Source organism: Lethenteron reissneri, chromosome 55 (assembly GCF_015708825.2).
Source record: "Lethenteron reissneri isolate LAM-NWPU_2019-01 chromosome 55, ASM1570882v1, whole genome shotgun sequence".
NCBI lineage: Eukaryota > Metazoa > Chordata > Hyperoartia > Petromyzontiformes > Petromyzontidae > Lethenteron > Lethenteron reissneri.
In genome coordinates, this window is record NC_083833.1 from 9,487,100 (window position 1) to 9,512,869 (window position 25,770).

General features: G+C 54.2%; 2 protein-coding genes across 3 annotated transcripts in view; one reads left to right on the forward strand and one right to left on the reverse strand.

The window, feature by feature from the left end:
- Positions 1–25,770, reverse strand: part of LOC133356795 (uncharacterized) — a 492,315-nt gene that overhangs the window by 44,665 nt on the left and 421,880 nt on the right. The window lies entirely within an intron of this gene.
- On the forward strand, positions 1,926–25,544 carry LOC133356646 (zinc finger protein 800-like). Of its 2 annotated transcripts, none has more exons than XM_061574274.1 (6): positions 1,926–2,407; positions 7,855–7,952; positions 9,406–9,501; positions 10,741–10,884; positions 11,996–12,276; positions 13,316–25,544. In XM_061574274.1, exons 2-6 carry the CDS (start codon positions 7,856–7,858, stop codon positions 15,395–15,397), a joined length of 2,700 nt encoding a protein of 899 aa, XP_061430258.1. In that variant the 5' UTR covers positions 1,926–2,407; position 7,855; the 3' UTR covers positions 15,398–25,544. The 2 variants fall into 2 exon arrangements, with proteins under 2 accessions (XP_061430258.1, XP_061430259.1); XM_061574275.1 differs by having other exon boundaries at positions 11,996–12,171.

Genomic DNA, 25,770 nt, shown 5'->3' on the forward strand with positions numbered 1-25,770 from the left:
CAACCAGTTCTTCACACAATCAGTTCCTCATACAACCAGCTCCTCATACAACCAGTTCCTAATACAATCAGTTCCTCATACAACCAGTTCCTAACACAACCAGTTCCTAACACAATCAGTTCCTCATACAACCAGCTCCTCATACAACCAGTTCCTAATACAATCAGTTCCTCATACAATCAGTTCTTCACACAACCAATTCCGAGCACAACCAGTTCCTCATACAAGCAGCTCCTCACACAACCAGTTCCTAGCACAATCAGTTCCTCATACAACCAGTTCATGACACAATCAGTTCCTCATACAACCAGTTCCTAATACAACCAGTTCCTAACATAATCTGTTAATCACACAATCTGTTCCGAACACAATTACAGCACTGTAGTTGGGAACGCACACAGCTCCAAACACACACAGCTCCTTAAACAATCCGTTCCGAACACACACAGCTTCGAACACAATCCGTTACGAACACACACAGCTTCGAACACAATCTGTTCCGAACACACACAGCTTCGAACACAATCCGTTCCGAACACACACAGCTTCGAACACAATCCGTTATGAACACAATCCGTTACGAACACACACAGCTTCGAACACAATCTGTTCCGAACACACACAGCTTCGAACACAATCCGTTCCGAACACACACAGCTTCGAACACAATCTGTTCCGAACACACACAGCTTCGAACACAATCCGTTCCGAACACACACAGCTTCGAACACAATCCGTTATGAACACAATCCGTTCCCAACACACAGCTTCGAACACAATCCGTTCCGAACACAATCCAATCCGTTACGAACACACACAGCTTCCAACACAATCTGTTCCGAACACACACAGCTCCGAACACAATCTGTTCCGAACACAATCCGTTCCGAACACAATCCGTTCCGAACACAATCCGTTCCGAACACACACAGCTTCGAACACAATCCGTTCCGAACACACACAGCTCCGAACACAATCCGTTCCGAACACACACAGCTTCGAACACAATCCGTTCCGAACACACACAGCTTCGAACACACACAGTTCCGAACACAATCCGTTCCGAACACAATCCGTTCCGAACACACACAGCTTCGAACACAATCCGTTCCGAACACACACAGCTCCGAACACAATCCGTTCCGAACACACACAGTTCCGAACACAATCCGCTCCGAACACAATCCGTTCCGAACACACACAGCTCCGAACACAATCCGTTCCGAACACGATCCGTTCCGAACACAATCTGTTCCGAACACAATCTGTTCCGAACACAATCCGTTCTGAACACAATCTGTTCCGCACACAATCTGTTCCGAACACACACAGCTCCGAACACAATCCGTTCCGAACATAATCCGTTCCGAACACACAGCTCCGAACACAATACGTTCCCAACACACACAGCTCCGAACACAATCCGTTCCGAACACAATCCGTTACGAACACAGTTTGTCCGGAACGCAGTCAACTTCAAACAAAATTCGTTCCGAACGCAATTACAGTTGTGCAGTTCGGAACAACACAACCCGTTCCAGAACACAGTTCAGTTGGGAACAACACAACACGTGTTGTTGTGTGTTTGTGTGTATGGTGTTGTTTTTGTGTGTTTGTGTGTGTGTGGTGTTGTTGTTGTGTGTGGTGTTGTTGTTGTGTTGTTGTGTGTGGTGTTGTTGTGTTTGTGGTGTTGTTATGTGTCTGTCTGTGTGGTGTTGGTGTGTTGTTGTGTGTTTGTGTGTGTGGTGTTGTTGTTGTGTTGTTGTTGTGTGTGTGGTGTTGTTGTTGTGTGTGGTGTTGTTGTGTTGTTATGTGTCTGTCTGTGTGGTGTTGGTGTGTTGTTGTGTGTTTGTGTGTGCGGTGTTGTTGTTGTGTTGTTGTTGTGTGTGTGGTGTTGTTGTTGTGTGTTTGTGTGTGGTGTTGTTGTTGTTGTGTTGGTGTGTATGTTGTGTGTTGTGTTGTTGTGTGTTTGTGTGTGTTGTTGTTGTTGTGTGTTTGTGTGTGTTGTTGTTGTGTGTTTGTGTGTGTTGTTGTTGTGTGTTGTTGTTGTTGTGTTGTTGTTGTTGTTGTGTGTTGTTGTTGTTGCGCATAGGCAGCAGCAGTAGCAGCATCAGCGGCAGCATCATCAGCCGCGTTCGTCTCGCGCCGCACAAACGCCGCAAACACCGCCCCCGCCCGCCCGCTCGCTCGCTCCTGCGAATACGGCGAATGATAAACACCGGCGAACACACACACACACTGCACACCAACAACAAACAACAACAACAACCACAGATAAAGACGACGACGACGACGAAGACCAACAAACAGCGAGGGTGTTAGAGGGCCGAGGCCGCGGGGTGTGGACGCTGCGAGGCGGCCGTGGCTGTTCAGGAAACGGCGGCGAAAGCCTGCGCTAGGCCCCACGGTGAGACACTCGCGGGCGATGGGCGTTCAACACGCGACTCTTTTAAATGTTTATTAAGATCGCGAGATTTCGGTTGCTTTTTAAACCACTATCGGCGTTATTGAGTATGTTTATATTAATTTATATTTATTTTTTTAAACTGCCGAACGATTGTTAATTGTCGCGTTCATGCGCTTGCCGTTGGCGGTAATTTCTTTTCGTGCGATTATAATGTTGGTGGTTGTTGAATGGTTTGGATGTTGGTTGGCTGGGGCCTGTTCACGCGTGTTCATGTGTGTTTGTGTTCACGCGTAACAGCAAGGGAACGCACCAGTCAACACGGTTCTTATTACACTATCATTGTCCATGTGCTGTACACACAGACACACACACACCCGCATGAACACGATGTCTGTGTGCATAGGTGAACACCTTACAACACGCATAGCTACACGCGTGAACGTTGTAATCGGTCAAGGCACGGCTGTACATTTAAACATTTACACGTGGACATTCAGCTGTGTTGTACAAGCCTACACGTGAGCACGCGATGTAGATGATCCCTTACAGGTGAATACACCTGCAATGCACCGTAGTTTTACACATGGACACGCATTCGGTAAAAACATATTGTAAAAACCAAATTAAGTACACGCGAACAGATATGCTGGACAAACCCACATGAACATTAACAAAGATACAGATCCCCCGGCCGTCTTTGTCTTCCCCAGTGGCGATGTTTACACACCGCACCAGGTTACTCATTTGAGGCTGAGTCGACCTAGGGGAGACCCAGGACCGGTTCAGGTATTGGCCAGCGGTGTTGGTCCCGAGCGGGAATCGAACTCGGGTCGCCGTTCACGTGTTTAGCAAAATAATAACACAGTTACTAAAACCACATATTCGTCAGTAACAATACTTGTGTGTGTGTGTGTCTGTGAGGCTTTAAAAGGAAACGTATGGTGGGCGACGTTTCGGGCAACGGCCCTTCTTCATAGCACACAGAAAGGCGATGGAGACAGAGCGGATAAAAGTACTTTGTGAGACTGCGTATCACACCGTGGCATTTATCTACACGCTAAATTAAACATCGTGAACATTCATGGATGAACACCTTTATCACGAATAGCATTGGTCGTGAACGTCTACGTTCAACGTGCACACACGGATTTAAATCCCTTCGCACGCCCAACGGAGGTCATTTAAATGCCCAAGAGATGACATTCTTACGAACTTTGGCAGATTAACTGTTGTACACATACAGGAGACAAAGATCCCCCGTATAGCCTGAACAGACTGTTGGGGCAAGTGCTGTTAGCGAACACCTATGAAGGCCGCCACGGCACGCGAGAGGGTGGGTGGCCAGCACCACGCCCGGCCGCCTTTGTCTCCCCAGTGGCGATGTTTACACACCGCACCAAGTACTCGCTTGAGGCTGTATCGACCTTTGGGGAGGCCCAGGATCGGTTCAGATCATCGTCACCGGTGTTGGCCGTGAGTTGGAATCGACCTCGGGTCGACGGATTTGTAGCGCAGTGCGCTGACCGCCACACGATCGCTCCCCACATACAGTAGTAGACACTCACGGACACTCACACGTTTATAGCACCCGCACACACGCGTGCGTGGACACGCTGTCAGTGTATGTGTTTGCGAAACACAGGTATTGTTAGGAATGCACCACTTGTGCAACACCATTCTTTGCACGTTTCGCACGTCACCTTCCTTCCACATTCTGTACTGTCGTGACTGCATTGTAGCTCCCCCCTTCCCCCCCGATGGTTACTCGAGAAAATTGTGCTCCCAGTTCTCCCAACGCTTTGTCAGCGAGGTAGTCCACTCAGGAGATGGAGCGGCGATCAAACGGCGGCGAGATGTTAACTACCCCGCCTGGTGTACAGGAGGCCGCAGGTTCGATCCCGACCCTGACGCCTGCTGTTCATTTGGAGTTCAGTGATACACTCCGCTGCCCCTTAAAATTTAATTTGTAGCTCTGCATCGACATTAGTAGCCATACGAAAGAAGACGGTTCGGAGTTTGCGTGTTCTCTCTCTCTTCTCGTAGTCGCGTGGATTTTTTTCCGGGTCCTCCGGTTTTTCCCTCCACGTTTTGAATTCGCACGCGTTTAGAGTATTTGGATGCTGTAAATTCCCACGCGATAAGCCACTTCGTTGGGCTATAATTTGTGGCCAGGTCGCTTCTGAAAAAGAGCTGTATAGCTCAGTGGGCCTTACCTGGTGAAATAAAAAATAGTTTTAGTGTAGTTCATAGTTTAGCTTTGTGACGGGACCGCAGGTTAGGATTTCACCGCAGGATTGCGAGAGATGGCATTGGCTTAGAGGACGCTTTCATCCAGCAGTGGATTGACCATGGCCGACGATGATGATGAATTTGTACACGAGAAAAGTCTCTCGCTAAACCAATTCTATCGCTTTCTGATAGCGACCCCACGCAAGAACTCTCTGGGGATTCGACCCCTAACCCAGGAAACGGTGGTCAGCCCTAAATCTCTGCAGAACAGGGAATGGCAAATGCAGCCACCTCCTTTAATCGGTCAATAATAAAGAGCAGTCGGCAATGCGACTGGTACGGTACGTTGCACGGGTGGCTACGTACGGTGCGAAAGAAGTTCAACATACATACCAGAGCCAGACCATGGATCACGTGATCCCACGCTGCACCCTGCACCTCCGATTCACAGACCACGGGTCGCATGATTCTACACTTCACCCTGTGCCACCGATATCGTGAGCAGTATCACGTCGTCTGTCGAGTCTCCAAAGAGGCTTTCAAATGGCTTAATGCCCTCTATATGAGTGGGTGGCCAACCCATAACAGACCAAGAGCCAACCAGTACCCATGAGTTCTGCAAAGAGCCAAGTATATATTATATGAGTGTATATAAGTGAGCTATATATGTCTGGCCATCACAAATGATAGCTCAACGAAGTGGCTTAACATCACGTTGAAATGTATAGCAGCCAAATACTCGAAATGCACGTTGATTCTATATATGGGGGTAAAACCCGGAGGACCACGCGACCACGGGGGGAGAGAGAGAGAGACACGCAAACTCCAAATTTGCAGGCGTCGTCAGGGTCGGGATCAAACCCACGACCTCCTGTATACTAGGTGAGGTAGTTAACATCTCGCCACCGAAAGTGCGCAGTGGTTCGCAAGCGGAAGGTCGCGAGGTCAACTCCTGGAATGGAGTTGACCTCGCGGGGGGTCTGATACCAGCACCACGTTGCGGGGAGGTCAACAGTGGTTGCCCTATGGAGAGACTCGGCCCCTACCGTAGCAATGTGGAATTTCCACCACTAGCTCTGCAGGGCTGTTAACGGGAGTTGAGCACGGATGCCTCGATGCTTGCTTGAGCAGGAAATCACTTTGATCTCTTGACTGTTTTAATAGGGTGCCACATTTCTATTTAAAGCTTTCGTGACTGCAGGGATTCGTGACTTTACCGAAAAAAACAAGAAGATAGGGTGCCACAGTCACGAGATGTTAAATACCTCGCGAGGTATACAGGATGTCGTGGGTTTACCAATAACGCCTGCTGTACAGAGAGTATTTGCCTGCTATGAAGTTCCACATGATAAGCCACTCACATTGAGCTATCATTTGTGGCCAGGTCGCTTCTGAAAAAGACCTAGGTAGCTCAGTGGGCTGCTGCTGCATAGTGGTCTGCGCGCAGGGATCCGTTGCCGCGAGATTGTTTTTGTCTTGACACCGCGGCAAGCGTTTCCAGGAAGTACGGACGACGCGTTAGACGGTCTCAAGCGAAGTCTCACGAATCTCAAATTTAACTAACACATCTTGCCGTGGGAGTTGCTCTCTTGAACTCGCCCCGCGGTGAGTGGGTGAGCAGGCGGGTGCGCAAGGTACCGGAGAAAGTGAGTGAGCGCCGATACCTCTGTGGGGAGCGGTGGTGCAGCGGTTGGTGCACTGAGCTATGAACCCGGCGACCCGAGTTAAATTCCCGCTCACGGCCAACACCCAGTAGCGATTATCTGAACCGGTCCTGGGCCTCCCCTAAGTCGACTCGGCCTCAAATGAGTACCTGGTGCAATGTGTAATCTTCACCACTAAGGAGGCAAAGGTGGCTGGGCGTGGTGCTGGCCACCCACCCGTGCCAGCCTTCATAGAACTGCTTTTTGTGTTTAGTTTGTTGTCCTTCCCCCGCACGTCCGATTAGCACGGTTGGCTACGTACGGTGCTAAAGAAGTTCGCCATACATAGGTGCTACTCGCTAAGAGCACTTGCCCCAACAGTCTGTTACGGGGATCTTTGTCTTTGCTGCTAAATCTGGCTGTGCGAGTCACTCTCTAACTCGCCCGCAGTGAGTGGATAATCCAGTGGGTGTGTTAGCAGGGTCAGTGAGTGAGTGTGTGCTGCTGAATATGGCTTTGAGAGTCCCTATACAACTCCCCCCACGGTGAGTGAGTGAGTAAGTGAGTGAGCAAGTGCATGAGTGCTGCTGAATCTGGCTGTGAGAGTCACTCTCTTACTTCTCCATGGTGAATGGGTGAGGCAGTTGGTGTGTGAGCGGGTGAGTCGGTGAGTCTTGTTGAATCTGGCTGTAAGAGTCGCTATCCAACTCACCAGTGGTGAGCGAGTGGGTGAGCGATCTGAGATGATAGTAATAATCGGCAGGTCATCAACAGCTTGTGCACCGCGTGGCAATTACCATAATTTCTCTCAGCTGTGTCAGGTGGTGGAGGGTCTTGTGACACAAATTTGGCCAAATCATTACGTAGCTTAACACAAAAATATATTTTAAATTGAACAGTGATTTGTCGCGAGGAATGGTGTTCAGTTCAATCCTGTTATACCGCACTTTATCATTGCATCGCTTGCAATATCTGTTCATGTTTGTTAACTTAATTTTGTAATTGTGCTTTGGTCGACCTAAAAATAATCTCTGTCTGAGCCAACTTATACTACAGGGACTGTAATATTTAAAATGTATTTATGTAAGTGCAATTTTTGTCATTTGGTTAAGTGGTTTTTGGTCTGATTTTCTCTTGCTTCATTGCTATAATTGATTTATTTAGCTTTTATCATTTTGGTAGCCCAGGTGACCATTGCAAAAGTGTAGCGGTTAGCGCGCTGCGCTACGAACCCGGCGACCCAAGTTCGATTCCCGCTCACTGTCAAAATCAGTGACGATTATCTGAACCGGTCCTGGGCCTCCCCTAAGTCGACTCGGCCTCAAATGAGTACCTGGTGCAATGTGTAATCTTCACCACTAAGGAGGCAAAGGTGGCTGGGCGTGGTGCTGGCCACCCACCTCCTCGTGTGCTGTGCTGGCCCTTCATAGGTGCTCGTTAACAGCACTTGCCCCTACAGTCTGTTAAGGCTATCCGGAGGGGCCTTTGTTTTTTTGGTGTGTGTGTGTGTGGCTTGGCGCTCCGCGTGGTGACATCGGTGGTCGCCAATTGTCTCGCATTTCCCCCGACCCTTAGGATGATGAAGAAAAGAGTCGTGAAGACTCCGAACAGCCCGAGTGAGACTGTGGAGAAAGGCACTCAGACTGCGCAGTGTGACCATGTCTGCTGCCTGGGTACGCACGCACGCACGTGGGTCTGTGTGAGTCTATGGGTCTTTGTGTGATTTTTATGTGTCTCTGTGTGAGGATATGGGTCTCTCTGTGTGAGTCTCTGTGTCTCTCTGTGTGAGTCTCTGGGTCTATCTGTGTGAGTCTCTGGGTCTCTGTGTGAGCCAATGGGTCTCTCTGTGTGAGTCTCTGGGTATCTTTGTGTGAGTCTCTGTGTCTCTCTGTGTGAGTCTCTAGGTCTGTGTGAGTCTCTGTGTCTCTCTGTGTGAGTCTCTGGGTCTCTCTGTGTGAGTCTCTGGGTCTCTCTGTGTGAGTCTATGGGTCTTTGTGTGATTTTATGTGTCTCTGTGTGCGTCTATGGGTCTCTGTGTGAGTCCATGGGTCTCTGTGTTAGTCTCTGGGTCTTTCTGTGTGAGTCTCTGGGTCTCTCTGTGTGAGTCTCTGTGTCTCTGTGTGAGTCTCTGTGTCTCTCTGTGTGATTCTCTGGGTCTCTCTGTGTGAGTCTCTGGGTCTCTCTGTGTGAGTCTCTGGGTCTGTCTGTGCCCACTGCGAATGTCCTCGCCGCTACAAAGCCAGCCGCTCGATTCACAACCTGGGCATCGATTTCTCATCGCCAGCTCGGCCCGACATCCGCTACGAAAGCAGCACGGGAAGGGAGGCGGGGACCTCCCGATGTGGCCTCGCAGGCTCTGCGTTGTGCCTTCACAGCGCTCACTGCCACGCTAGTCTCTCTGTGGCTCTGTACGGCTCTATGTATTAACAACCATAGTCTCTACACGAGTCCGTGGGTCACTACGTGAGTCCCTACGTCCCTACGTGAGTCCGCGGGTCACTACGCGAGTTTGTACGTTGCTGTATCTTCACGACGCATGCCTCGCAATAGGTTTCTACCCTTTCAACTGGTACAAAAACTGACACCTTTCTACAAGGCATCATGTTTGCAATAACCACAACACAAGCAGTCAAAATGCAAACAAAAAGAAACAACTCTGATGATGATAATGATATGCACTGTCCTTAAAGTTGATTGGTCCACACCCGAGACAGCTTTTCTTAGAGCCTAGTCTCCATTGGTGTTGGACCAGATGACGCCAAAAGGCGTACAACTCAAAGACAGCGCACTATCAGAGTATTTTGTACCAGTTGAAAGGGTAAAAACCAGAGGTGGGACAAAGTCATTGTTATGCAAGTCCAAGTCGAGTCTGAAGTCATCAAATTCATGACTCGAGTCTGACTCGAGTCCTAGTCACATGACTCGAGTCCACACCTCAGAGGTGGGACAAAGTCATTGTTATGCAAGTCCAAGTCGAGTCTGAAGTCATCAAATTCATGACTCGAGTCTGACTCGAGTCCAAGTCACATGACTCGAGTCCACACCTCTGGTAAAAACTTATTACTATATTTTGTCACTGGTAAAGGAGATGTCTCATAGTGACGCATGCCTCGTTGCTGCTCGCAGGCCACAGCACGGAGCTTGGAGACCCACCGCTCCTGCAGAGACAAGCTTCCACCTCCAAGGCTGGCATCCAGCAGATCATCGAATGCTTCCGCTCCGGTACGGCCAGCGCAACGGGCAAAACGCTCTCGCAGCCTCTGGCCCTCCGTGGTAACACGCAGGGCGAGGTCTGTGAAAAAGAGCTTCATAGCTCATCGGATTCCTCCTGTATAAATACATATTCTGATTATGATTCTGAACATGTAACGTGTTATGTACGTACGGTATGTTCTCATTTAACGTGATAGAACGCCGCGTTTATGGAAAACTTGCATTATAATAAAGATAAATAATATATAATATAGGGTACAGCACAGTCTGCAATAACACGCGTACGCAGGCTGAGCAAAGACTGAGGCGCATGAGTAATATCTAGAGGCATCCAGCAGTATCCCAATTCCTTGTGTGATGATGCTATGCTGAGTCAGCCATACAACCCGCTTATTACTGCTCGGGCGACGTAGTTCTGTTTGCTCGATCGCGTTATTACCAATTCGCATCCGCGTTATAAAAAATGCATTCCCTAATATATTCATCGGGTTATATCCAATTGGCGTTATAAAAACACCACGCGTTATAGGAGAACAACTCATATGTATGTTGACTTTCTTTCGCACCGAACGTAGCCAGCCATGCTAATGGGAAGTGTGGGGGAAGGACAACAAACTAAACATAAAAAGCAATTCTAAAGAAATTAGCTTTCAATCCAGATGACGTAAAAGTGCACCGCTCCAGTTGCTCCGTAATCTCGAGAAGGAAGAACGTTCCAGACGGCTGCAGAAACGCATCTGAAAGTGCGCGATGCGGTGAGCGTCTCTTTTATCGACGGCTAGCTAAAGGCCGCTGCTGAGAGGATGACCGGAGTTCGCGTGATGATGGTTTATGCTCCTTGGCGAGATCAGCGAGGTGTTGTGGTTCATTTGTGGCAAGCACTTTGTGTGTCATGAGCACTCCCCTGTAATGTATTCGTTCAGCCACTGGAAGCTCTGTAACGCGTACTGCTCTTGTGTCAATCCACTGCTGGATGAGGGCCTCCTTACGCCGTGTCTATCGTACAGGGGTGGGGGGGTGGTCACCCTTGCCAGGGTAAGGGGCAGTGGGTGGCAGGGTGGTGGTAACGTTAATGCCCAGCTGCAAGGACGGACCTGGGTTCAATTCCTGAACATGGCAGCATTGTTGCGCGGAGTTTGTGTGTTCTCCCCCTGTTCTACAGTGTGAGTTATATGATTGGAGTTTATTTATTCTCTCCCCCTGTTCCACGTTGATTCCCTCCCTCCCTCCCTCCCTCCCTCCCGATAGGCACCCGGGAGCTGAGGAATCTCCTGCTGCGGGAGGTTGACACGATCTTCGAGTGCCGTCTGTGCCGGGGCCTTTTCCGGGGGCTGCCCAACCTGGTGACGCACCGCGAGCACTACTGCCGCACCGCGCTGCCCGGCAGCCAAGGTTCGGTCTCCCCGCCCACCCAACTACCCGCCCAACTAACCCGTCCACCCTCCCGCCAACCCGCCCAACTACCCGCCCAAATACTCGCCTACCCTCCCAACTACCCACCTGCTTGTTCAAATACTCGCCCGCCCACCCACCCAATCGCCCAACTACCTGGCCACCCTCCCGCCAACCCGCCCAACTACTAGCCCAAATACTCGCCTACCCACCCAACTACCCACCTGCCCGCTCAAATACCCGCCCACCCACACAACCGCCCAACTACCTGGCCACCCGCCAAATCAAGTACTCCGTGCCGTATGTGAGCATCAGCACTGGGGGAGACGGACGCTGGCCGAAATGAGTTTTTAATCGATAGGCTTTAAAAGTGCGTAGCCCCAATGGCTTCCTAATATCGGAAGGAAGAGCGTTCCAGACGGCCGCAGAAGCGCATCTGATGGCTAGCCAAAAGCCGCTGCTGCTGCTAGGATGACTGGTTCGCGCGATGGTTTATGCTCCTTGACGAGATAGTGATTAATTTGTGTGTCATCTTCTTCCGTGCGGCGGATGTAGATGCAGAGCAACAACTACAATTTAACTTTCAGGAGGTCTAGGCAGATAGCCGCATCAGGAGCGGTAGCGGAGTGTATCGCTGCGATGTCTCCTTCGTATTTATAGATTGGGCATTGCGTCATTATATGGTCTGTTCTGGATGACCACTACTGGAGAGTTTTTAATTTTTAATTTGTGCATCAACTATCCCCATCTGCCATGGTGTGTGCATTGGATGCGGTTTGGGGTGGACCATGAGACTAGGGTTGTTAATGTCTAACGTATTCCTTCGGCCATCGGAAGCCAATGCAACTGGACGAGCACTCGACTGACACGGTCGTGTGTGTGTGTGTGCGTCTCGTGTGTGTGTGTGTGCGCACGTGCGTCTCGTGTGTGTGTGTGTGTGTGTGCGCACGTGCGTCTCGTGTGTGTGTGTGTGTGCGGCTTGTGTGTGTGTGCGTCTCGTGTGTGTGTGTGTGCGTCTCGTGTGTGTGTGTGTGCGTCTCGTGTGTGTGTGTGTGCGTCTCGTGTGTGTGTGTGTGCGTCTCTCGTGTGTGTGTGTGCGCGTGTTACGCAGACGAGCTGGGCCGTGGCGATGAGCCAGGCCACACGCGCGTCGCTCGGGACCTGCTGGACGCGATGGCGCCGCGAGACGACATCATCGGCGGCGGCGACGGCGACGCCCGCGCGGCGCCGGGCTACGTGCTGCGTCTGCAGGCCATCGGCGGCAACCCCCACGCCGTCTTCCAGCACGTGAGCAGCGCCGGCGCCTCGGCACGCCGGGGCCCTCTGCAGGACGGGCAGCCCGTGCCGCAGCTGCCCGCCGCCGCCCTGGCCGGCGGGAGAGACGCCGGCGCGGTGGGTGAACCGGGCGGTCTTTCGTCGATGCCGGCTCATTGTCGCCGTGGCGAGATGTTAACTGCCTCGCCTGGTATGCAGGAGGTCGTGGGTTCGATCCCAACCAGAGGTCGCAAACGGGTTTTGATTCCCTACCCGTACCCTACCCGAAATGAGTGACAAACGGTTACTCACCAGTGACTCACGGCCTACCCGTACCCGGCCGCACCAGGGTCGCAAACGGCTACCCGTACCCGGCCGGGTATGGGTAGCCAGGTATCGGGTAGGGTACGGGTATCGGGTACCCGGTTGCGACCTCTGATCCCGACCCTGACGCCACCTGTTATGTATTTGGAGTTTGCGTGTCTCTCTCTCTCCCGGTGTTGGTCGCTTGGACTTTTTTGGCTGCTATAAATTTCCACGTGATAATAGGCCGCTTTGTTGAGCGATCATTTGTGACCGGGTCGCTCATCGGGCCCCGCACCTGGTCAAATAAAAATAGTTTAGTTTTGGCGTCTCTGATGCGACCGCTGTGATTCCCCTGCAGGAGAGAGAGGGACACCCAGGCCAGAGTTGAGATCCAGGGTCTTGGTACAGGCATACCTCCTGTAGCGCGAGGGATGCATCCTTGGTAATCGGAGCGCTGCTGTACGAAACGGCGCTTTCGGAGGTCATGAGAACATGGTTCCGCTGGAGATGCGTGTGCGCTGATTCACGCACGAATTTTCCTCTAGGACAAAGAGCGTGATGAGGAAACGGCGTTATAGGAGGCAGCACTATAAGAGGAATGCCGATAGTGCTGGCTTGGTGTCTCCATTACCACCGCTCGTGCAGTGCCGGCCTTCATAGGCGCTCGCTAACAGCACTTGCCCCAACAGTATGTTAAGGCTATACAGGGGATCTTTGTCTTTGTGCACGTGTGTGTGCGGTAGTGCAGTGGTGAGTGTGCTATGCTACGTATGTATGTATGTGTGTTGAGAGGCAACGGCGGCCCGGCCCTCGCCCCACCAGCCCGTTGAGGCCTACACGGGGACCTTTGCCCTTTGCCTGTCGTGAGCAGGACCGGGGCGAGCGGGGCAACGCGGCGCAGACCGCCGCCGGCGCCCTCTTTGCCGGCGTCGCCTCTGCCGGCGCCGCGACCGCGACGACCCAGCCGAGCGGCGGCAGGGAGCGCCCGCGCAAGAACCGCAAGCTCTCGCGCTGCACGTTCTGCAAGGGCACGTTCACCTCCAAAATCGGCCTGCGCCTGCACACGGCCCGGGCTCACCTCGGGCTACTGCGCGCCGGGCGTCCGGACGCCGACTCGGCCGGCGTCGGCGCGGCGCCCGCGTCCCCCTCGTCGCCCGCCGCCGAGGGCCGCCGCGACCGGACGTTCGGCTCCGGGGCCGAGCTCCTGGAGCGCTTCCTGGAGCGCGACGGCGGCGAGCGCGGGGAGGGGCCCGGCGACGGCACCGCGTCGCCCGTGTCCGGCTCGCGGCCGCGGGGAGCCGCCGCCGGCGGCCACGGCCGCCCCGGCACGGAGGAGGCCTTCGCGTCGGGGCTCTACTCCCCGCTCGGCGCGCCGCCGTCGCCCGACCCGCCGCCCGGTGGGGCCCCGGGGCCGTCCCGGCGGCTCTCCGCGCCGAGGGCCGACGCCGGGTTTGTCGACTCGGCCGGTGGCAGGGAGGGGATGGCCCTGGACGACGACGGAGTAGACGGCGGCAGAGACGGCGGCGGCGGCGACGGCGGAGGAGGAGGTGGGAGGGGGAACTCGGCGGTGGCCGAGCCGGGAGAGGTCGGGTCGTCGGCGACATCGGTGCTGGCGGCGACGCCGCAAGGCGACGGGCCGGCCGGTGGCGACGCGGGGCGGGCGCGTGGCGGGAGCCGGCGTTCGCTCAAGGCTCGCAAGAATAAGTTCTGTCCCCTGTGCTGCAAGGCGTTCTTTGACCACCGCGGGGTCAAGAAGCACCTGAAGAAGGTCCACAAGGTGAGGAGGAGCCAAGCGGCGGCAGCGGCGGCAGCGGCGTCGGCGTCAGTGGGAGACACCGAGCTGAAATGCGAGCCCCCCGACAGAGCGCCGGGCGAGCCGGAAGCGCGGGCCGCCGATCCGGGTCTCGACAAATCTACTGGCAGAGCCGCGGGCAGGGTAAGGAAACCCCGCGGGGTCGGCGATGCGAGTGAGTGCACCGAAGGCGGTGGCGACGGCGGTGGTGGTGGTTTGGCGGGTCGGCGCCCCAACAACGTTTGCCCCGTGTGCGACAAATCATTCTCGAGGTCTAGCCACATCGTGCGGCACATGGAGACCATGCACACGGCCACGCAACAACCCGGCGCCACCGCTGGCGCCACCGCCGGCGCCACCGCCGGCGGTGGCGCCGGCAACGCCGTTGTCGGGGTAAAGGAGACACCACTCAAAAAGAGCCGGTGCGGTAAAAATGCTCCGGCCGGCACGACGGCCAAGAAGGCAACTCGTAAACCGACGCCTCCACCGCCGCCGCCGACGCCACCGCCGCCGCCCCTCGCTGACGCCCGGGGAAGCGACGCTCGCGCGAGGAGGGACGCCGGGCAACCTCGCGGCACGGGTCGCGCAGGCGCGCGGAAGCGCGCCGCCGAGTCTCCCTCGCCGGTTTCGCCCAAGACGCCCAAGTTGACGCCCAAGTCGCTGCTGCCCAAGTCGCCGCCGAAATCGCCGCCGAAGTCGCCGGCGAAGTCGCCGCCGAAGTCTCCGCCGAAGTCGCCACCGAAGTCGTCGCCGCCGAAGTCGTCGCCGCCGGCGAGGCCGTCGTCGGTCGCCGACGCAGTCGCCGTGTCGCCCGCGGAGGGTCTGGCGTACGTGCGCGCCGTGTGCGACGACGCGCGCCTGCGCTGCGGCCTGTGCTCGCAGCGCTTCCGGGCGCCGGCGGCGCTGCGGCGCCACGCCAGGACGCACTTCTCCCGCGACCGCCGCTTCGTGCGCCTCTTTCGGTGCCCGCGCTGCGACTTCGAGTCGTGCTGCCGCGACGCCGTCGGGGTGCACCTCGTGGCCACGCACCGGCCCAAGACCAAGGATCGGGCCGCGCTGCTGCTGCGCGTGCACAAGGAGCAGATGCTGAGGCCCGCTAAGGCCGCCCTGCAGTCCATCCTGCGGCGGCAGCAGCAGCTGCAGCAGCGCGACGTGCGGTGACGCGTCGGTTGCGTTCGGGGGTCCGGGGTGGGGGTACGGGGGGGGGGGCCTAAAGGAGGAGACTGCCGTGCGGGCCGACGCGGTGGCAGGGTTTGCGGTGAGCACGGTCGGCTACGCGCGGTGTGGAAGACGTTCAACGTACGTACTGGCGCTGGCTAGGATCGTTGGCTCGGCGTGGTTTTGCCCGGTACCCTTTGCTGTAGGAGAGGGGAGGTTGCCATGAGTGTACGTGTTTGTGTGTGCGTGTGCGTGTGTGTATGTGCGTGTACGTGCGTGTGGGGAGTGGTAGTGTTGCGGTTAGCGACGCGAGTTCGATTCCCGCTCACGGCCAACACCGGTGACGATTATCTGAACCGGTCCTGGGCCTCCCCCAGGTCGACTTGGCCTCAAATGAGTACCTGGTGCGGTGTGTAAACACCGCCACTAGGGAGACAAAGGCAGCCGGGCGTGGTGCTGGCCACCCACCCCCTCGTGTGCCGTGCCGGCCTTCATAGGCGCTGTTGTTGCTCGCTAACAGCAGCTATACGGGGAATCTTTGTCCCGCCGGATGGTCTGGAGGTTCGAGCGTGAAGGTAGGCGCCGTTGATGGCCTGGACCGCTGTCACACGTGGGTACGTTGCGTCTACAAGCGCTGCCGTGTTGATTGTCTTGGCATGGCCATCAGAGACTGCACAGTAACCTTCAGGTCAATGGACATCATATATTTATTAAAATTAACTAAATTAAAACTATAAAACTACTTTTTTATTTTACTAGCTAAGGCCCAATGAGCTATGTAGCTCTTTTTTCAGAAGTATCCTGGCTATCACAGCAAATGACATCTCAATGAAGTGGATTATCAGGTGGAAATGTATAGCAGTCAAATGCTCGAATTCTAAATGTGGAGGGGAGAGCCGGAGAAAAATCCACGTGACCACGTGGAGAGAGAGACACGCAAACCCCAAATATACAGCAGCAGGCGTCAGGGTGGGGATCGAACCCACGACCTCCTGCACACCAGGCGAGGTAGTTAACATCTCCTAGCCAGCATGGCGCCCATGGTGGAGAGATTTTATTAATTCGCTCGACCCGGCCAATCTGCAGCCGTGAGTAGTAAACATTTATTTATTTGGTGATAACGGAACACAAACACTCCTTTGGCAGAGCATTGTGGAATTCAGCTTCAGAAGTGGTTCCTGCATTGTCATCATCTCCCTTCCTGCTCTCATTCCTTTTGGTTCCCGATTCATCAACATCCTTTCAGAATCAGAATCTTTATTTAGACTGGAGAAGGAAATCCGAAGAGCCGTGAAGCTCTTTTTCACGGGGCCAGCAAAATCTCAACAGCCAACGATACAAAAACGCGATCGGGAGTGCAGAATATTAACAATGGTGAGCAAGTAACTAAATTTAATTAAATGGATTATCTAAGTCCGATTTATCATGATTGGGCAAGGCAGCCCACAACAAAACAGTCCCAGACCACACCAAGAGAACACCATGCATTGCACTACCGATACGACACAGGTCACCATCACAGTCACAAATCGCAGTCGCGAATGTGACCGGCCGTATCCGGTACTACCAATTTTACGCTTCAGGACGTATGTTTTTTTTTCGAAGGAACATTTTGACGAATGTCGAGGGAGCGAAACGAGCGCTGTCCCAAAACGTCGTTGCCCCAACGGCAAAGGCTTTCGTCACCTACCAGAGATGCTTGTGCCCGACACAGGGTGGTGCAACGCTATATATAGCGGCTCGCTTCACGTGTTCTCGTTTAGCGCGAGCGAGTGGCTTGGGTCACCGGAATAACGAGAACAAAAGCACCAGCGGCGAAGCGAATAGAAATGCGACGCAGCAGTAACAACGACAACAACAACAACAACGGCAACAACTGATTGGATGTCAGAGCCCGGGCGAGCGAGTAGAAATCGTAGCAAAAACGTCCTTGCGGAAGGAATGGAAAACGACATGGAAATATACAAGTCGACGTTAAATGAAATGAGTCTCGATTTCGCGTGGTGAAAGTTTGCTCGGATAAATCGCTTTAAAACATTAAGCTTTGGGCACGTTGTTTCGCAGGGGGCTTGTTTGTGGACGTACCATCCTAGCCAATTGGAGCCCAGCCCAATTCCTACCCACAACGTTTACTCCTGGCTTCTCGGCTCTTGCGGAAACCTCGTTGCTCGCTATTTTACTTTTATCCTCACCGTGAAGTCCGCCCAGTGTCTCGCACGCATCGGCCACCCCTCGGCTGCAGTCTCCACAGAGTCCTGGCTTTCTCCGGGTAAACAATTTATTTATTAATCGGTAGAGCACATGTGTGTATACGTGCACGTGTGTGCAACTGTGCAGTGAGTGGGGAGCGGCGGTGCAGCGGTTAGCGCACTGTGCTACGAAGCTGGTGACCCGAGTTAGATTTCCGCTCACGGCCAACACCGGTGACGATTATCTGAACCGGTCCTGGGCCTCCCCTAGGTCGACTCAGCCTCAAATGAGTACCTGGTGCGGTGTGTAAACATCGCCACTGGGGAGACAAAGGCGGCCGGGCGTGGTGCTGGCCCCCCACCCCCTCGTGTGCCGTGTTGGCCTTCATAGGTGCTCGCTAACAGCACTTGCCCCAATAGCCTGTTGTAGGCTATACGGAGAATCTTTGTCTTTGTGTGTCTGTGCGTGTATATGTTCACATGTACATTATTGTACATTACATACAGGGTGTGTGTGTGCTTTCACGTGTGTGTGTGTAGGTACATGTAGGGGGAAGGGAGTGGTGGCGCAGTGGTGAGCTCATTTGTGCTTCCGAACCCAGCGAGTGTCCCGAGTGTGATACCCAGCCCACGGCTAACATCAGTGGCCCACCCCCCACCCCTTCACGAACCCGCATTGACCAGCGTGGTGAAGTATGGTCAAACAAACCGGGAGGAGGGGGGGGGGGGCTCCAACAATGGAGTGTAGAATAGTATCTAAACGTAATGATTTATAATTATTTAAATGTACACATTAAACATGTACATAGGTTAAGTCGCACGCAGAGCTGAGGGCGGAAACCTTTGAACCTTAGGCGTGATTAGTCGTCCTGCTCTCGGGTCGACTCAGCCCTAAATGAAGTCATACTGTGCTGTGTAAACATCATGCACAAGGCTGCTTGGGCGTAGTGCCGACCACGAAGACCTTCATAGGGGCTCGCTAGTTCCCCTTCCCCCGCGCCTCCGATTTGCACGGTTGGCTACGTACGGTGCGAAGAAAGTTAAACACGCGTACGTACACGGGGGGTGTGTTTCTACTTGAGTGCATGCGCGGCGAGCGGTGGCGCAGCGATTGGCGCACTGCGCCACGATTCCAGTGGGGCCGGGTCCGATTCCCGTCCGCTAAATCGACTCAGCCCTGAATGAGTAGCACCTGGCGCGGTGTGTAAAGCATCAGCACTGGGGAGACAAAGGCGGTCGGGAGGGGTGGGGGATGTTCTTGTCTGCGTGGCCGTACGGGGGGTGGTGGGAGATGGCGTTGTACATTCTTTTTTTTAATGTATATCGTGTTTTCATGAATAAATTGTGTTTGTTTGTCCCTTATTTAGGAGGTTTGACCCCACAGAGTGTGTGCTCCCCCGTGCTGATGGAGGGAAGGAGGAGGGGTGGACGGGAGGGACTGAAAAATGTGTGCAAACGTACGCAAGGGCGCCGCGGTGCTAGAGGTCTCTGCAAAGGTTGACTTGCACATTAATTGCCGCGTAACCTTACCCCACCGCTCCCCTTCCACTGCCCCGCTCCTTTGTCGTAAGTCAACGCGTGCGCGCAAACGCGCGTGCGTGTGCGTATCCGTCGTAAGCGGTGCACAACACAACAACAACAACAGCCGCCATTCGCCACTAAGTGGCGGTCACGACAACCACGGCGGCCGTGGCAGGCTAGGTGCACTCCGAGGCCGCGTGGGGTGTCAAAGGCTCGGTGGCAGGAGGTCACGGGACAGAGCCGGGTGGTGCCGTGGGTTGACTGACCGAGATGACCGCAGATGCTCTGGCCGCGCCCCCTACCGTGCGCGCGCGTGGGGCCCTCGCGCGTCGGCCGGTCGGCGATGCTCTCCACTGGGCCGCCAACGACTGCACAATAGACGCGCAGAGGATGTGCTCCGGTGTCGATGACGCGGGGTACGAGAGGAGGACGTGCAATCGGGAGACGGGGGTGGCGGCGGCGGCAGCGGCGCGGTGTGCGTAGCCGTCGCCTAGGGGTAACAGCCAATCGGGGCGGTCGCCCCGGGCCCCGCACTGTGGGGGGCTCCCCCCCCCCCTACCCCCGCGCGCCGCGACGTCGCGCTGTCAGATGTGATATTTCCGGTTTAGTTTGAAGGCGTCGGCAGGGGCAGGGGGTAAAAACGGGGGGCAGACGGAGGCCCACACGGTGGGGTTAGCCCCGGGCCCCGCACACCCCCCCCATGGACGGCCCTGGCGGCTGGCGTGGTGGGCCTTGGTGCGAGGAAATGAAACGGGGCCCACGCTCCGAACGTCGCGCCCAACTCCGTATTATCACTGTTGTGCTCGTTCAGCGTGCGGTTCGGAGCCCGATGTGTCCGCGTGTGGTCCCAGTGGAGTACGCGCGCGGCTAACTCCTACGGCGTTGGGACATTTTTAGCCAATGCTAGTTACTTTGTACATATGGGGGAGGCGGTTGTCTTTTTGTTGAGCTACGAGTGGAAACCGGAGAACGCGGAGGGAACCGATGGCAGCACAGGGCTCGGGGCACCCGAGTCGGGAGTCGAACCTGGGCGCCGCTACCCCGGACGCGATGCGCGCCAATACGGCGAATCTTTCAAGAATCGGAATCGGAATATTTTTATTTATCGAGGGGAAAATCGGTTAGCTACAGACGTCGCGGTGTAGAGGCACGCACGTACGCACGGCGGAGCGGAACGTGCGGCGTTGTACAGAATCACGCAGGGCTTGTACAGAGACGTGTTTTGAATGAACGCAGAGGTCACGGAGTTGTGTACAGATATTTGAGGAATAGGCGTAAAGACAAACACGGGTAATGGCAACGCACGTCGTCGAGGAACGGTGACGCGCCGATTGTTATTGTTTCAGCTCGACTCGCCCACCCACTCACCAATCCACTCACCCACTCACCTACTGACCCGTTCACGCACTCGCTCATCCTCTCGGTCACCTACCCACTCACTCACCAATCCACTCACCCACTCACCTACTGACCCGTTCACGCACTCGCTCATCCTCTCGGTCACCGACCCACCCACTCACCAATCCACTCACCCACTCACCTACTGACCCGTCCACGCACTCACTCATCCTCTCAGCCACCTACCCACTCACTCACCAACCCACTCTCCTACTAACCCACTCATCCCAAGGCCGTAGCCATGGAGTCAACATTTGGGGGGGACCAAATCTTCCAGGGGGTCTGGGGGTCCCCCCCCAGAAAAAAAAATCTAAATTTATTTCCTGCCTAAAAAATTCACGAACACATAGGATGGACTATTATTTTTTACAATAATGTCTAATAGTGTATTGTATTACATTGCTCTGTTGTTTTGTCTTGTTCATTGTATGTAATGGCAGAGGTTAGGGATTAATAAACTACAACCATAACCACAATCATATGAACAGAAATCTATTTTATAGCAATATATGGGGGGGGGGGACATTTTGAGCATATTTGAGGATGTGTCCCCCTCCAATATTTATTATAATTACGGCCTTGACTCATCCACTCACCCATCCACTGACCCACCGACTCGCCCACTTACCCACTCACTCACCCACCTACTTGCTTAGCCACCCAACTACTCACCCACCCATTCGCTCACCCACTTACCCACCCGCCCACTGGCTCAACCACTGACCCACTCACTCACCCTCCCACTTGATTACCCACCCAACCACTCACCCACTAACCCACCCACTCACCCAACAACTTGCTTACCCACTCACCCAACCACTTGATCACTGTAGATAGCTCGAGAGTGACTCGCAGCCGGATTGAGCAGCAACTAGATCTGAGATTCGTGACGTTTCGCTTGAAACTGCGTCGGGCGGAATTAAAATTAATTCCGAATTCGGCTGTGAGGATCCCGCTCCAACTCGCCCGCTGTGAGCGAGCGAGTGAGTGGATGAGTGGGTGAGTGAGTGGGTGGGTGAGTGGGTGGGTGAGTCAGCGAGCGGGTGAGCGAGTGGGTGGGTGAGTGGGTGGGTGAGTCAGCGGGTGGGCGAGCGGGTGGGCGATCGGGTGAGCGAGCGAGTGAATGGGCGAGCGACGTGAAGCGATAGCAGTCGCCGCGCTGTCCCAACGCTCTCGCGCCGCGTGACAACTTTCATTTGGCCGCGTCGGGTGGATCGTCACGTTGCGCAGGCTTAACCCCCCACCCTTAGCCAGCCCCCTCCACCCTCCCCCCCCCAACAACAAAAAATCACGAATCGTAACGTGTGGCCGCGAAAGTAGCTCCGCGTGCAGGATACGTTGAATGACGTGTTTCAAGGAAACACTTTGAAGGGTCGGGGTCACGTGGGCACAATCTGCCCATTGTCGTCAGCACTGAGAGGTCGGTGGCAATCCCAGCAGCAGCAGCATCGCGTGGCGTGGCGTGTGGTGCGTGCGGCACCACCTGTAGTCAGGCGCGTGCCGTGAGCCGTTCCAACCCTCCGCTGCACCGCCGCCCACCTGGGTGGCGAGCGGGCACCGTGACCTTGGAGTGACCTCGCTCGCTCGCTCGCTCCTCGGCGCGTTGCGAACGTCGACGGTGCCGTAATGCACGCGTAGTCTGTTGCACTTTACGCGTGTCCAGCCCCCCCACCACCCACCACCACCCCCTTCTCTCCTCTACCCTCCCTCCGACCCCCCATCTATTTTTTATTCCCCAAACATTCTCGTGGTTTTAGTTGCCGACTTCTGACCTGGGGGAACGTCAACATCATTGTTGTTATTATAACCACCCAGCGCCCAGTCGGACTCTCGGTGGCCTCTTGTGCTGGGTAAACAACAACAACAGCAGCGACAACAACCAATACAATTAGAATCAGAAATCTCTATTTAGACTGGAGGAGAAATCCGATCAGCCGTGAAGTTATTTTTCACACGTGTCCAGCAGTTCACGTGGCGGTGACGGGCACCGCTGCGCTTGTGCCAGGCTAGGTGCACCTTGCTGGGCGATTACTGGACATCTGTGAAACAGAGCTTCATAGCTCATCGGATTCCTCCATGGTAAATAAATATTCTGATTGTAACATTCTGACATGACCACACACACACAGGGAGAGACCCCGAGTCGCGTGTGTGTCACTGCAAGGGGGGGGGGGGGAGGGCGCAGTGGTCAAAACAAATTCGAAACGCATCGCTTCTTTCCAGCTTTAAAACATCGCAGCACTCCGCTGCCCCATTTCATTTCGGCCGACGACGCTTCGGGGAGCGGGGGAGGGGGGCCGTGTCCAAGCGCAAGGCCTCGTGAAATGAAACGTCGCGCCCCGCGTCCTGCTCACGGCTCCCCCCCCTCCCCTCCCCCCCCGGCTGTGAGATAATCTTGAGATGCTTCTCTCGGGAAGTTTGTGTTGGTGGGAGATTTCGATTGTGAATTGCGCCGTTGCCGATGACGACTTGTTTGGGGAGGTAGGGTCCCAGAGGGCGGTGGAGCAAAGCAAAGCCATGACCCCCTCCTCCCTCACCACCCCAGACCCCCCCCTTCCTCACCCCCCCCCCCCCGCCTTCGCCCCCCTCTCCTGCCCCCCCCTCCTGCCCCATCTCCCCCACCCGCCACCCCGCCTCCCCTTCTGATTTTAGGAACCACCAAAGGTTCAGAGGTCACCGATCTCAACGTTGTTTGGGTGGTTTTTTGTTTGTTCTGTAACAGTTGCTAAAGCGAAGGCCCCAAAACACCAAAGCGGCCAGCGACAAACAGCACCAACGGCTAAGCGCGTTCGCTGTCGGCAGCTCCTGTAAACACAACGGCTCCGATGGCCATCACGGGAGGGGGGAGGGGCAGAGGGGGGCATCGCATCTTAGGGCCCTCCTGGGGAATGACCGGCGTTGTCTTCTACTACAGAGACCCAGTGAGGTTCTCGTAGGGGATTGATAATTCACGATGTAACACGATGTTTGTTCCTGGGTAGTAAGTGGTATTTCATAATTGCTTATGCCTCAAAAGTTTTGAAAATGGCTATTATTCCCCACAAACTTTGCTTTTGTGACCAGGACTTTACGTGAAGGAAAGACACAAATGCACCTGTTTTCTAATTGAAAATATGTACATTTCTAAATTTCACTGTCCTGGTCACAAAAGCAAAGTTTGTGCGGAATAATAGCCATTTTCTGTATTTTTGAGACATAGACAATTAGGAAATAACACTTACTACCCAGAACATGAAATAAATTTGTTACACAGTGTTATTAATGGAGTGGATTATTAACTTTGTTTTTGTGTCCTGGTCACAAAAGCAAAGTTAATGGGGAATAATAGCCATTTTCTATACTTTTGAGGCATAAGCAATGAGAACATAACACTACCCATGCACATAAAAAACATTGTTTTTGTTACACCGTGTGATGACCGCTCACGTTAACTGGACAGTGGGCACCTCTTGAAGGTGTTCTCGCTCGCTCGCTCTCTCGCTCTCTCTCTCGCTCTCTCTCTCGCTCTCTCTCTCGCTCTCTCTCTCGCTCTCTCTCTCGCTCTCGAGTGACCGGCCAGCCGAGGGGATCATCCGACTGAATTCCGAGCGAGTCGGCAGCTTTGTTTGTCACTGAGCGAGGTGGCTGGGTGGGGTGGGGGGGGGGGTCACACAGAGGGTCAGAGGGGTCAGAGTGGCCGCAGTGAGTTGATGGTGTCAGCCCGGTCACCAGCGACTCGCGTAAAGGCCCAGCAGACTCGCACAGAGACTCATAGACTCGCAGAGCGACCCATAGACTCACACGGAGACCTATAGACTCACACAGAGACCCATAGACTCGCACAGAGACCCATAGACTCGCACAGAGACCCATAGACTCACACAGAGACCCATAGACTCGCACAGAGACCCATAGACTCGCACAGAGACCCATAGACTCGCACAGAGACTCATAGACTCGCAGAGCGACCCATAGACTCACACAGAGACCCATGGACTCGCACAGAGACCCACAGACTGGCAAAGGCTGGGTTGTGGTGATGAAACTGGGTTCTCACGTGCAGCGAGTTGATTGTCTCAGCCCTGTCAGCCAAACAAAAACAAAAAAACGATCACAATTTGGTTTCTGCGCTTAATTTGGCTAAATCCTGGCTCCGTGGAGTGAAATGATGCGTTTCACTGTCATCCAGTGAACATGAATCTCACAGAGAGCGGGTCGGGAGAGTGCTGCCCCCTTGTTGTGTGTGGCCCGGAGCGGTGACTCGAGAGGAGCGGATCTCCCAGGTAGATCTGCGACATCCACTTCCGTGGGCCATTCCCTCGCACAAAGGGAGATCCGTACCCGCTCTGCGAGATTTCCAAATTGATTCCTCGTCTCGGGATGAACGTTTGCCGGTGGCGAGGCTGGGATGTAAATGACAGCTGATAACGGAATCCACGTGGAATTTTACAGCGGCGGCAAAAAAAAATTTACACATTCGACGTACCGGATGATTGGTAAACCGCGAAACCTACTGGGTGACGTGCATCGCTGGGACTGCAGTTTCGAGGCGCTGTCCTTCGAGCTGTGTCGTATCGGTCGCTCGCCCGAGGTTTAATGAGCGGGCGACACTCCAAACCACGCCGTAGCCTTTGCTGCCAGAAGAAAAATGCATATGATGATAATAATTTACAATGAAAACAAGTTTTTTGTTTGCATTCTGACCACAAGTATTGTGGTTAATGCAGACATGATTCCTTGTCGAAGGTTTCGGTTTGGTGTTCTAACATCTTGACACAGCTGTTTTTGTTTGCCGGAAAAAAAGGGGAACACCTATTCTCATAATTTGTCTTGTGTTCGGTTCTTTGTGGTTGATGTTAAATAAAGTGTCTGTATAGATGATATATATACACACAAGTGATAATATATGCACAGTTCACTCTGTAAAGTGTTGGCTTCTCTCTCCGCTTGCCACTCGTGCGTAAGGGATACTCGCAGTGGCCGAGTGTTGTTTGTGTCGTGTGACCAGTCCGGTGGCGTTCGCGTTCACCTGCCGGCTGGCGATTGGTAAATAAATCTCTTGAATTTCACGTCCGTTTGAAGCCTCCTATTATCTCACTGTGGTTTTCCTGCGGATAGACTTTACCCGCCTTAAAAATGTGGAATTTCCACCACCGCTGCATATGCACAGACAGGAGGTGAGCACCAATGCCTCGACGCTTGCCCAAACAGGAAATTACTACGCGCATGGAACGTCCCAACTTACGAACATCCGCACTTACGAACGCGCTTCCGTGAGATTCACGTTTC